Source organism: Corvus kubaryi, unplaced genomic scaffold, assembly GCF_017639235.1.
Source record: "Corvus kubaryi isolate FWS band 111438036 unplaced genomic scaffold, C.kubaryi_AGA036_p1.0 37337, whole genome shotgun sequence".
In the NCBI taxonomy this organism is placed as follows: Eukaryota; Metazoa; Chordata; class Aves; order Passeriformes; family Corvidae; genus Corvus; species Corvus kubaryi.
In genome coordinates, this window is record NW_024581110.1 from 1188389 (window position 1) to 1202670 (window position 14282).

At 42.3% G+C, this 14282-nt stretch overlaps 1 protein-coding gene across 1 annotated transcript in view; it reads right to left on the reverse strand.

Moving 5' to 3' along the window:
• The window catches only part of MED13L (mediator complex subunit 13L), a 92297-nt gene that overhangs the window by 45563 nt on the left and 32452 nt on the right, over window positions 1-14282 (reverse strand). The window contains exon 4 of the mRNA XM_042031119.1: window positions 1114-1259. Coding sequence (XP_041887053.1) covers window positions 1114-1259 — 146 coding nt within the window. The remainder of the gene's footprint in view (window positions 1-1113; window positions 1260-14282) is intronic.

Here is a 14282-nt window from a genome sequence, read left to right on the forward strand (position 1 = left end):
AGGATAGCAAACAGCAGTCCCACAGCAGGGCTGCTCCAGCTGTGGGTCAGCAGTGTCTGCCTCCGGCGCCTGCACAATGAAGGGTCCACTCCAGGGAAAGCCACTGCAACACCCAGTACAGGTGTGAGCCCAAACCTACGGCACTGCACTGCTCCTGCACACCCCTTCTGAGCTAACACGGGACCCTGTGGCAGTTTGGGTTCATAACTTCCACAGTGAATGAATTTCCAGCAATCCCAGTGTAGTGAAAGAGCACTCAGGGATGAGCACTCATGGAAAGAATAGAGGACAGGAACACTTGAGACTTCTCCGCATTGAAAAGGAGAGATAATACACAAAGAAGAGTCACAACAAATAGGGAAAACTACTTGCTTAACAACAGGTATTTCCATTCTGACTCAACTTTGCTTTTAGTTGTATTTGATTTGAGTCATGAATTCATCTCACTGAAATAAAATGTATGATTGAAGTGCCTGAGCCTCTGTCAAAGCTTTACATTTAGACACAAAATGTTTTTCAATAAAGCTTCTATAAATTAACATCTCTAGACACGATCATTTCATGTGTCTCTGGGTGTCTTTTTACTCTGTGTTGAACTTTACAAAGATTTCTTGCTTTAATTGCTTTGAAACTATAATTTCAGACTGTAGTAAAGACAGCATAACTCAATGACTCAAAATTCTTAGGTGTTTTTCTTTTTTTTTTTTTTGGTAGAGTATCACACAAAAATTGCCTTATGAATTTACTAAGCCATCAACTGAACTCTATAAAATTCTAATTTCTTACACTGGCAAATAAATAGTCACAGATACTTCAAGTTTTTCATTGTTTCTGCTACATTTTCACACCCACCCACCCCTTGTTTTTAAAATAAAACAGTAAACAGTTGCCAATGTATGAATGAAAAGCAGTCCTGAACCACATAAGCTCACATAGGGTTTACAGAGAGACCATGTCAGAAAACCACACGGGTGCACTGACTTTCTTAAATACTAAGTTTTTTTAAACAAAAATGCTTGATTTGTTTGGCATGTAACGTTAACAACAATGCGAATGGATAGAAAGTTCTGGGGAGTCATCCCCACATGGTTTATGTCCCGGGAAGCTCCGTACCTTGGAAGGGCGAGGGGGAGGACTGGGCCATCTGGATGTGCTCCTCGGTGATCAGGTAGATGGGCTGGTGCTGCGCTATCTCCACACTCGTGCACACGTTGCTCTCCCCGTGCAGGAAGAACGTGAAGGCACACGACAAGTGCTCGCTGCAGCAGAGGGGAGACAAAAGGAAACATTTATCGGTGTTAATGGCCTCCAGGAGGGAAATTCAGAGCCTTGGAGGCCAAGCACACACCCTCTTGTCCTTGTCCTGAGGCTCACTGCCGGGCTGATAATCACATGACAGAGGGATCTGTCACCACACAATTGACAATGTTGGCAACTGTCTCATAGATGTGTTTTCCTACTTCTTTCACTCAACAAATTCATTACAAATAAGTGGGATTTTAACCAGGATTCAAGCAGTGAAAAGAGGGGTCTTCAGAAATTCTTCAAAGTTCACCCCACAACGAGGTCCAGCTGAAAAGGAATAACAAGGGAATAGGAAAGATGTTTGCCTAACACCTCATGAGAATCTTGATTAAAAAAATATAAAAGCACATGAATATTACAGAAAGTTGTCAACAACCTAGGGTAAACCATGGATTTGCCACTGCTGACCAAACTTAGCTTGAAATGAATGGTACTGAAAATGTTTTCCCTTTATTCTACCCATAGAGTGACTCCCATCACAGCTAACTATTTGCTTAAATATTCCTTGCTACAAAGCCACCAAAAAAACCACATTTCATGTTTTTATCATCATTTTAATCAACTAAAAATGTACAGAGCTGCAGTAAGTGTGCAGACTTTTCTGCCCAATTCAAGAGCTGTGCACAGCTTTATGGGTGTTGGCTTTGGCACTGGGCCAGCCCTAATGGGACCTGTGTTTGAGAGACAGCTCTCACTGCCTGCACCAAGAAAAAGAACAGAGGTAACTACAGCCACTTCACTTCAGTGTTGAAGTCAACCAACTGCTCTACTGCTGCTGCCAGTTGTTTCTAGACAAAGGCACTGATGGTGTAGAATAGGGAGCTGCTCTAATCTCACTAAATCTCTGAATGATTCCACATATTGGGCAGAATAACTTGTCATCCCGTACCCCAAGTTACTCTTCTGTGAGCCTCAAATCCTACCACAAAAATGGACCAGAAGAAAAAATTCAGCTGAGAAAAATCTGAAGGGAAAAGGCTACTGAAATGACAGGTAAGGGCTATACTTCCCTGGTGCTGCCATCCACAATTCTGAAGTATTTTGTAACAGTAATTCCACTAAATAAAAGGTTTCCTTATGTTTCAATTTTCACAAAGGAAAGAAATTTTACTATCCTCAGCTCTGAAGAAGTAAATTGATCATTGAGTTACATGGTGGGGGGAAGGGAGGGAACAGGACATGGGACAAAATGGGTCAGATTCCAGGTATTCCTATCCTGCCCCAAGAAGAGAAGCAAATCGATTAATGTAATAAAACCCCTGAACAATGGATTTCTGCACATACAAGAAACACAAAATTACAGCCAAGTCCAAATATTTAATCAGATCCCATTCGTTTTCTTACACACGGTGAACACCTTTAATATAAAGAAGGTTTTAATAAATAAAATGCCCATGAGAAATCTGGTGTAAGAGCAAGCGAGGATAACATCTGCAGAGAGTTCATGTGCAGCAGGTCAGCATTTCAAAGCAGAGAGCAAAGCTGTTTGCAAAGCAGTGATTTTCAACCCCTGTCTTTAGGATACTACACAGAAACACTCCGGATTCTGCAAGCTTCCCACAGGATTTAACTGTGGGTCTTGCTTGGCTGCAATTCAACCAAAGGGAAAAACTTGGGACATCCAGGGACCCTTTCAAGTGTCTTGCAAAGTGGTCTGGCATGAACAAATGTGCAATCTTATGCAACACTCACAGCTACCCATAACCACTGTGAGGATAAGGAATACACCAAATCAGACCTTGAAACACAGAAGTTTTGTTTGTTTTTGGAAGGAAGGCAGTGCATGCCATGAACTTTCAACTGAGAATCACCTAGCACCAGAATTAGTAATTAAAATCAGAAAATTAGACAGCTTCAGACTAAGAGTATAGACAAACGATTATTGGGGGAAAGGCATACAAATACAATAGCAGCCCATTTCTCTTCCCTGAATGCCAGATTAAGGAATAACAGTAACGAATGTTACTGCTCATGCCCAGCAATAAGGACTTCAGCAGTGAAAGATGGAACATTTGTAACACTGGATCCAAATTAAATCAAGTGCAGCTCTAGGACGAGAGCAACAAAGCTCAGTCAGTCCAGCAGTGCTTTCCTTCAGACCAGAGCTGGTGGAGCTGCTGGCACAAGCCCCTCTGCCCAGCAGGTCTGACTCCAGCCAGACCTGTGTCCTGCTGCCCTCCCTGGGCTCCCCCCAGCTTTGCCAGGCACTGACACACAAGTTAAGCTCCCTCTGGTGCCAGTCATTGCCATAAGCTCAGCTTTCAAGACCAAAAATAATAAAGATCAAGGCCTGGGGACTTCCTGCGGTCCCCATCAGCTCCTGGCAGGCTCTGGGTGAAAGGTTTCCTTTAGTAACAAATAAGAACTTGATTTGAGCACCCGCTGCTGAGCTGTGTCCCACTCTGGCATGTGCTCCCAGCCTCCTGACATTCCTGTCTGCAGTACAGCTCACACCATTCCTGAAATACCAGCCCGAAGAAATCACTCTGGCTGCAAATGTGAGCCAGATCTTGGAATAACATCCAAGTGGAGAAACCTCACCCAACTCCAAGCAGCCAGCCCTTCACACAGCCCCAGGACAAGGCTTTACCTGATCCACCACTGAGCCCCACTGTACATCCAACCTATTCACACCAAATCAAGCTCCAAAACACACAAATGGTCCAGGTCCTCACTAGAATCTTCCAACATTATCAATATCCGGTTTTCCTACCAGATCCACTACTCTTTGCACCAACAAAAAGCTGAACACAAAATGCAAATCAGACCAGGGTTCCAAAAAACATTCAGCACCATGTTCAGACTGATTTTTTTGTTTTACTTACATTTATTTCAACCCAGTTCAAAAACTGAAGCAGATAGGCTTTTGAGAAGCTGCTCCACTATCTCCGCAGGTTTTTAAACATCCTCATTTCTGTACTCTTTCTGATCAGATGATAAAACGATCAGAAACTACCAGAAATGCACATGGAGTATCTCCCTACTCCTCAAAGTCTGTTGGAATACCTCACACTGCCAGCTCAGGACAAGCACAATAATATAAACATTGCTAATTCTGCACAGCTGTGCTGTACATTCGCTTTGCACACATTAATGAGTTACACCAGGAACTAAGGGCAGTCAGAGGCAGGGTTTGAGTCAAGGCTCCGACCCAGAGGCGAGGAAGAAGGCCAAAAGTGTGGCAGTAAGGTGACATCCTGAGCAAGCCCCCAGCCATTCCTGATCCTAACAGGGGAATACAAAGTGCCATATATTCCCTACAAAAAATTCCAAATCAGAAGCCTGGACCAGACTGAAGCATCCAATGCATCAGAAAAATAAAGTTGGGGGCATTTAAAATTATTTATGCCTTGGGTGTGGTGTAAAGTGAAAATGCTCAGCCATGTGCCCATGAACTTAGCTTGAAATGTATTTCAGCTGGATTAATTCAGTATTAACCCTATTAGGATTTACCCTACCAGTTAAGAGTCTGAGGTTTGAATTTCTTCCTTTTCTGGCTTTTTTCAGGCATACAGCCAGTGCCACCAGAGACAGTGGCAGCTGCAGGAGTTTTCCATGGGAAACTTTCAACACAAACTTAAGCAAGACCTCTTCTTTTCATCCTATTTTATAAAAATTATTTTAAAGAGTGCAAATCTGTAACAGTACTCTGGTAACACTATGTAGGAACTCTTTTTTACAGGTACTTTTTCAGAAACCTTCCTTTGCTTTCCAGGTGCCTGACGGCTGCCTTGGTTAGGATATCATCTTCCCCAGTGGAATGTATGGAACATATACAGTACATATGTTATTTCCACCTCTGGCTGCACTAAGGATAAGGTGGGAAAAATGCTGAGCACTGTGGCCTTCAGCCAGCAGAACACTTTGGTACACACCTCCAACAATATTTCCACTATATTCACTGAGACCTATGTGCTAAAATTAAAACAACTATTCCAATAAAAGGCATCTATTAACAGAAATACAGAGAAAAAGCAACATCACATAACCTTTTGTAACAAAAGATCTGTGTCCTTTTAACTATTGCTGGTATTTTTTTCTCCATAGCACAGAAAAATCCAGCTTTCACTTTGGCACCTAATCACCTGCAGCTGACATTAACTGTCTTTCAGGTGTTTCCTCTGGGATCTCAATTACCTTAAATAACTTTTGAGATGCCTAAAAATGCAGCTGAATACCTTGGCAATGTAGTATTTAGGACTTCCCATAACCTTTATGAATGCCAATTCCTCAGTTACTATGACTTAAAGAAAACAACTTTACATTAAATTTACTTATATATTAAAATCAGATGAGGATTACGAAAATCTGACTATGCTTAAACTCCACAGCACTGGCAGAGAAAGGAGAACAACTGATGGATTCAGGTGTTCATTTGTTGGGAGGTTTACACAAATACCCAGTGGAACCTGTATTATTCTGCATTCAAACTGTACATGAAAAAAATGTCAAATACTGCAATTCCTAACAGAGTTTGGAATGTATGTACTAATGTTTATCCTTACGTAAAGTCAAACTGCACCCCACAGATTTCAAAATACACCACAAATGTGGAAATCAAAGCTGCCAGTAACAATTACTTTGGGATTTGGGGAAGGAGATGCTACGAAAAGCCTTAATTGAACACAACCAAGTTTTCTCCTTATTAGAGAGATATTAAAACAATAGTTTTCCAGTATGAATGTTGTCATTATTATTTTAAGGACTTGAAACCATTCCCTGAAAACCCCTTGCTGCCATGTAGTGCACGGTGTCTAAGCTTGCTTTGTCCCAAACACTGCAACCTCCTGACACACCTGGAAAGTGCAGTCAGGAGCCAGATGCCAGGACTGACACTAAAGGTTCCTTAGAAAAATACAGTGAAAATTTAAGAATCCTATATTTGTACGTATCAGTCCTATTTTTAGAACAATTTCAGGGCTGAGCATTTTTTTAAATACTTATTTCTCCACAGAGGAGCTTGAGCTCCCATCCCCTGCCTTACAGGCTGCTGGCAACCTCTTGTTTCTCCTTTACTTTATAAGCAATTGTCCATAAAGCCACTGACTGTGTACAATTAATTATATTTTATGACCAATAAATTGTATGGCTGTTCTAATTCTCCTCAAAATTAAGGTTGGGATCTGAAAGCCCTCAAGTCACAGTTACCCCAAAATAGCTTCATCGAGTCTGATGTCAGAAAAGAGGCAGCAGCAAAGGCACAGGCATTAGGAAAACAGTCAAATCACTTGTTTGATGTGGACTACAAAAAAGAGGGCATGGAAAGGCAAACTTGAAACAGAAGGGTAAGTGAGAGCAAATTAAATAATTTCCTTTAAAGTTGCTAAAGCAACAGGACAGGAGCAGGTCACAGTGGGGTCTGGGCAGGAGATGGCAGCACCTGGACACCCCTACAGTCAGTAACACCCAAACACCACAGTAAACTAGCAGTCCAGTATGAAAATCACCTCTTCTTAAATAGTCTGGAAATAAGTATCCCCAGAGAAGCCTGAATTTGAACAAGCTCCCACAAAGGGAAGAGAAGAAAGGCTGCCTCCTTTGCTGTCAGAGAAGACAGAGCCTCAGTTCCACAGCAGAGTGGCTTTAAAGGTGCCACTGCCCAGTTAAGGCACTGCCCTTAGCTGAGGGGAGTGATGCACTCCCAGAGTGCCCAGATCCTCCAGGACACACCATGGTCCAGGGAGGAACTCCAGGGCTCTGCCAGGCCGCTGTGTTAGCAGGGAAAGCTTCCTCACATACACCAGGAGAGCAGAGGAGCACCTAGAACAGCAAACAAAAAAGGCCAGGCCATTTTCAGGCCCTTAGGGGAAATCACACATTCAACACCACAACTAAAGCTAGAAGGAAAGCATTTCCAGGCATGAGACAATTCCAGAGTTTTCTGGACACCACAGCCTCCTGACAGCACGCAGCCCCCATTTCTGCACCAGGCATGGGACCCCCACAGCCAGATTCTCTCTGCTGTGGCCCCAGACAGAGATCCACACTGAAATATGGAAACACCAACCTGGAGCCTGCTGGGTGCTCTGTCACTCCACACATCAATCCCTGAGAAGTAAGGACCCACTGAATCCAGCATCCTCTGTGTGCTGGAGCCAAAGCAGGACTGAGGGCTGACACTGCCCTGCAGCTGGAGCTTGTCCCAAGGCTAACGAACACCCAGCTGAAAGCAGGTGGGGCAATTATTCCCCTGTATCACAGCACCTGAAACAACTTTTCTTCAGGTGAACACACTGCTGGCTCATGAACAAGGGAAACTGACGCCTGGTTACACATCTCTGCCTAAAGTCACTACTTTTTGTATGGCACAGAGTAAGAATAGGGGAAGCCAAGCTGCAGATGAAATCATATTGCTTTGGCATTGACTCCTTGTCTCTTGATTTTGTTATCTCTTTTTCTTCCCCAACTCAAAGAAATAAAAATAAGAGGGGGGAAGAGACCATCAGTTCCCAGAATTACCAGGTCTCTAATAATGGTATCTCTAAGTCCATACGTTGTCTCATATATTCTGTTGGGTTTTTTTACACACAGAAACTTTGTATACGTATTATTTGCCTTTAATGTTTTTCCAGTGGTGAAGTAAAGCACTAAGATAACAGTTTCACAATGCAGCAAGCATTTAGATAACATTATCTAAACACTTGCTGTGTTACAGACTTACTATGTCAACACTGCCTCAGTTGTCACCAGTAAAGCCCTTGCCAAGGCCAACACACTCCTCACCAACGGGATTCCCTCCCTGATCCCATCTCCCATCCTTCCCTGTGTGTAATAATGTATGCACAGGATGAGCTGCCAACCTGGGGGACACGGGGGTTATTCTTCCAATGGATCCATCAATCTGCAGTGTGACAGGGTAAGAACAGCAGCACCTGCACAAGTCCAGGGGCAATGCTGTGCATCCCATCAGCCCATTCTGAGCAGTAATTCCATTGCAGGAGCAGTAGGAACAAGACCCATATCAAGTCTGCGCTGGAGGCAAGGTCACGTCCAGCGTCCGTAACCTTCGACGGGAACACGGGACAAACTGCTCCCATTTCCTGCCCTGGCTTATCCCAATGTCTCAGGCTGGGAGAGCTCCATGTCTGGGTTTTTTGGAGATGGACTGGACTGTTTACAGCACAGCAGAACAGGACTGGCTGCAAGTAAATGACACGGTGACAGAGCTCCTGCTGAGGAGGAGTTTGCACTGTAGTGAAGCGGAGCTTTGCCCCACAGCTCCTGCAGGGAGAACCAGGTTCTGCAGCAACAGCCATCCCATGCTTGCCCTGGAAACTACACACAGAAATAAGCATATTTTGACAGTGTATTGAAGCAGTGTTTAATATCTAGTTCTGTTTTGATTAATGGATAATTTAACCATATAAGGAGCTCCTCCGGTGTACTGGCACTGAGAGATTCCCTTCCATGTACAACTGGAGTAGTTTTATTCCTGGGATCCTCAGTGAAGTACTACACCATAATAGGTGAAAATCTCCCATAAACATTCACAATAAACCCTTACTTTTCTATATCAAGTAAGTTTTGTGTGTGTTGAACAGGGAAGTTTATTGATTTATTATTAGCTACATAAAATGTGACTTGTCAAAACAGCCTGGTTTCGAATTGTTTCCCACAATTTTTAAGATGAACAGAAGTCATTCCCAGACTGTTGATGGTTACTGAAGAAATAATCCAAAATAACATCCTGAATAACTAAACCAGGCAGCAGGGCTGCCATGACCACTGCAATGTATTTATTTTCTCTACATTCAGGGACAAACCCTGCTCTTGATATCAGTTAATACCAAAGGCAACACGGAGCAAGAAGGAAGGCAAGTCCCTGGATCAAGGATAGCATTTATCCTCATCCCATATATGCCGAAATACGGGACAATGACAGATGGCACAGAAGGTTGGTCAGTACATCTGCCAGTATGAAAATAAACCAGTTGAAGTCAGAGTACGGCAATGCAGGCTTTTGGTTTTCATGCTGAAAGCTCAACCTATTTGAAAGAACTGTGCAGGATTCCTGCTCTGGAAATGGGCTGTGATCCATCTCCAGTGGGATTGTCACCAGCAGATCAAACCACAGCAATCCAACAGTGCTGCTCAGCAGGTGAGGAGCATGTGCATCCTCCCACCAACACTCTGAAGTTAGGAACAGTTAAGGCATGTCAGCTTAGAAAAATCCTGTCTGCAGTAGACAAACAGAGGTTATAGGGTAGATAAACAGAGCAGATCAACAGAGGCAGTTTCCCTGCAGCAGAAATTCAGATCACTTAAAATTTTATGTGCTAAATTATCTTTATCAAATAAAATCTGATTTTTACTAAATCTAGTCAACACTGGATAAAACTGGCCAAACCCAAAGGGTCTCCTGGATCTCTGAAATAAAATTCCTGCAGTGAAATCCCAGTGAACATTCCTCCCTTGGCAGAGGGATGGTGAGTGATGCAGTCAGCACTGTACCGCACCATGTAGCTCGAGGCACTAAGGATTACTGAGTCCATTATTTGTTACATTTGTGCTACACTTCAGAGCAGTGCTGATTTAGAACTACAACTATTTTGAATTATTTAAGATGTCAGTACCAAAAACTGATTCTACAAGTTTATTATATTCATTATGAATTAAAATTCATTGTGATGAGACACTGGATCCTGCCCTATTTAGAAAACATAGACGTTGTTGTCACCATATTTCTACTGTAATACAGGATATAGACTTTAAAATACAATATAAATGCATACCAAAAAAGAAACATGGAGGTTATTAAAGTTATTTTCAGGCTAATGCCAAAACAAACACGTATTTTCCACTGGAAATTCTGAGCTTTTTAAGATGTATGTCCTTAAAAATCAGGAACTTGCTTATATCTGTAGCAGCATTACCAGGTATTCTAAAAACAATAGTACCAGCTGGTGAAAACTACAAAATGGATTATAATTAACTAGAAGATTGTCAGAATGGATGCAGTATTTCTTGCTTTAGCATACTCAAAATACCAACACATCAGGAAAAATTGCACATAAAGCTTCTAAAATCCCTGCTGTTATCACCCTCCTGCCATCTCTGTCTGAAGCACTGTATTTCCACACAGGGTCTGAAATGGGTCCTTTGGAAAATCCATTTCCATAAAAGATCTGATACTCTTTCAAACAGGAATGCAGGCAGATAAGCTCATATATTCAATGTGCCCCATAACTTATTCATGGCACATGAGTAAGTTGCATGTTAGTTACATGTGGAATCTCCCCAAAAGCCCTCTTTCGGTGCTGTTAGTCTCAGCATTTTTTAAATACCATCCAGGCCTCAGAACTGTCACGAGCAGTTGTGCTCTAGAGATCAGGACTGAAAAAAATCCTTTTGAATATTAATAACCCCAAACTCCAGCATAAGCCTGACGAGGGCTGATGGAGGTTCACCAACCAACTATTGCCATTTTTTTCCAGCCTAAGGCATAAACTGACCTTTCCTTAACAACTCGGCCTGCAAAGTTTAAATGCTGAGTTCCCTGAAATTGAAGCTTTCTGTGGCAGTTTTATCACAGATAACACAGCTATCAGTTACTCTGGCTCACAACTCCAGCTCTACGGGTGACTGGCAGAGTCAAAATGATTTGTCTGTGGGTCACAGACCCAAACAGAGCTGAAGCTGTGGAAAAAGGCTTCCCCCTACCCCTCATAAAGTGGATAAAAATATTATCCTTTCTCTTAAGATTTGTGTTGCATGCTGGCCATCAGTGGGCAATTAACTTTACCCAAATTAAGTCAGCCCAGTTTTCAGTCTCACACCCGAACTGCAGTAGTTGTGTGTGAAGTCAGTGATGAAATCAGGTTCAGCAGAGAAACAAAAAGGGTATTTAACACTCAAGTATGGCGGAGTATCAAACCACATTTACATTGGGAGTTTCATTTTCATAAATTAATGCTGCTCTAGGAGTAAAGCCACAAGTCATTAGTGATCCCTCAGTAACTGCTTTAGACAATTCCTTATTTAATATGTCCTTGTAGCACAGATTCACTCAAAGCCACAGCTGAGTTTGTCACCAAACAGCTTCGCTCTGTGCTCTACTGGATTCAAACCTGCACATTAAAGAAAAGCATCAACATGGGATAACACAGAAATTTCTTTGTAACAACTTGTCAAAAATTACCTAAATTCTGTCTTGATTTATATGGCAATTAACTCTGAAAGCTAGAAATTTAATGCATCTGATAATCGTGGCTTGAAATGGCTTTGATCCCAGTAGCCATTTGTGAGACATGATTACTCTAGAAGCCCCTGTAACCTGAACGAGCACTGTGAGTGGATAAGCATTGCTCTGTGTGTTTTATAGGCCTACATTATGTATGTGCAGTCTGAAAGGTCACATTATTTGTTTACGTAACACACGTGGTGTTCTTACAAATAACAGCTCTGAGTTCCTCAGTAACCAAACATTCCCTCACGTGGGAACACTGAGCTGGAACAACCACCCAGTGCTGGGCAAACCAGGCATGGGAGACCAAAAAAAATTTGAAATATGGGAACAAAACCAGCTTCAATGCCCTACAAGGACCCAGACTAACAGGTATGAGGTACAAGGGGAAATAATATGTAAACATCAGATAATTTCTCAGACTGCTCAAAGCATGGGGAAAAAATGAAGCAGACACTGCCACTTACTCCTGCTTGTTTAAATTAGGGAGGGGCTGTGTGAAGCTTTAAAATTATTTTATCCAAAATCTTCCAAGATAATCAGATAGTTCTCCTCAAATCCCAAAAATGGAGCTCAAAAATATGAAAATGAAAATCTCATAAAAGAAAAGACAGGTGTTTCTTATAACCAAAGAACCTAATTTTCTCACAAGCAGCCAGGCTTCCGTCTCTCCCTGCTTTGTAAGTTAAGCAGCACTGGCATGGTAACACAGTGCACAGTAATTCACAAGTTAACAGACACCACAATTCATTTGCTCTCTCCCAATTTAAATTCCTGCAGCCTCAGTCACAGGGATGCTCTCCAGACATGCACACAGACTCTGTCACCACAGGGCAGCCAGAGCACAACCAGGGCGCGTCCTTTCCACGTCTGAGCCATACAAATAAAGCCCAGCCCGTCACAGGCTCCTCCTCTGCTCTGCAAGGCCAGCACTGCTTTGTTTCTGCTGCCTGCTAATGTAGGTTAATGCACCCTTCTCCCCTTCGCCCCTCGGAGTGCTATTATCCAAAGTAGCATTATATTAGATTAAGGCCATTCAGAAAGGAGATTCCTGGGAAAAACCAGCAAACTGAAGGGGAAGAAGGGCCACACGTCCATTTCTTGTTGTCATTAAGTTCACTGCACATAAATTTATCGGTTTCATTCACAAAGCAAGTACCTCAACGGGGGGAACTGTGGTTACCCAGTTTGTTCAACACAGAAATAAGAGGAAGAATGTTGTTCTCAAAATCTCAAAACTATTAATGCAGTTTTGATTTGTGCTGCTTACTGTGGGCTCCTCAAGGGAAAAGGAGAAGTAAAACGTTATACTGTGAGTTTTATGTCACAGATTCATACAGCCTTAAAAAGAAATTCAGACTCTCCAGGCATTAAATCCCTGTACCCACTTTCAGTGTGAGCAAAGTTTAGTTTCTCCAGCAGGTGAACACCAGCACTGGGAGCTCTCCAGTGAGGAAGCAGCCCTGCTCTCAGAACATGGGAGCTGGGGACCTTCTGACTATCTCACATCCATTTAAAAATGGCAGCTGGAAAAGGATTCGTAAGTGCTGCAAGACTTGATCCCCCTCTTAAGTTCATTTCTTCCCACAAACCAAATCTTCTGATATCTTTACATGATTATAAACCTGTAATAATAACCCAGCATTTTGAATTACAGAACACGAAGAGAGATGAATCCTGATGGAGAGCTTCATTATTCCTAGGACTTGCAGCTGAACTCTTAAATGTGGCAGAACAACAGCACTACTGCAAAATGAAAGAAAATCATGTTCAACTATACCTTGATAAAATTAAACGAAAAGCCAAAACCCAGCCCATAAAATACCACCCAAAATGACAAAGCAAAGCCAAGTGCCTAAATCTCTCCACATTTCCTTGCACAGCACACCTTGCTCAAGCACCAAGGACCAAGCATATAATGCCTTTCACACGTCTACTGAAGAGCACAAGGTTTAATGAGCTACACAGAACGGAGACAAAGTTTTAAGAGACCTGAACCTCATTTTACAGCATGGTCTCAGAGAAAATTTGTTCTCCTTTGCTGTATGGTGTGTAAAAGAGCCTGCAAAAGCTGTGAACACCTCCTAATACACACTGAAATTTGTGCTGTAAGCCTGCTGCCAGCTGTCCTTTAGGAGGATGGCTGCACAAACTTATTTCACATGTGTCCATTATGCAGCATGATCACAATTAATGGAATAAATTTTATGATTCAAAACAAATTAAGCAACATGTAGAAAATTCTAAAACCATGAAAAATGCATTAATTTATTCATTGCCATGCATTTGTGATCTTTCCACTTTCCGAATACAGTTTAATTGACTTGTTTAGAGACCAATTAATCCCTTTACATTTAAGTCAATCACTGAATCCTCTCCAAATAATTTAGCTCCTACGTGCTGCCTCCCATTTGATGTCCCTGGAGAGTGACTGCAGTTGAAACAGGTGGCACACAAATCACATTTAGGAATGGAGAAAGAACTGCACTAGCAGGGATATGAAGCATTAGAGATGCACAATTCAGTTAACCATGTTCTCTCTCTGATCTCCACTACTCCAGCTCCCAATCACGTCCCGAAAGTTTGGGGGGGTTTAAATGACAACTGCAGGTCACACATAATTATTTTAATTTTCTTTAGTTTCTAGTCCTCACCTACCTACTGCTCTTATCTTCATTTCTTTGCAAGGCACATGGAAATAATTCAGTGTCAAAGATAGAGAGAGGAGGGTTTGTCACCAAGGAAATCATTCCTCAGGTGGGGAACAGAGGTATTGGACGCCAAACCAGTAACC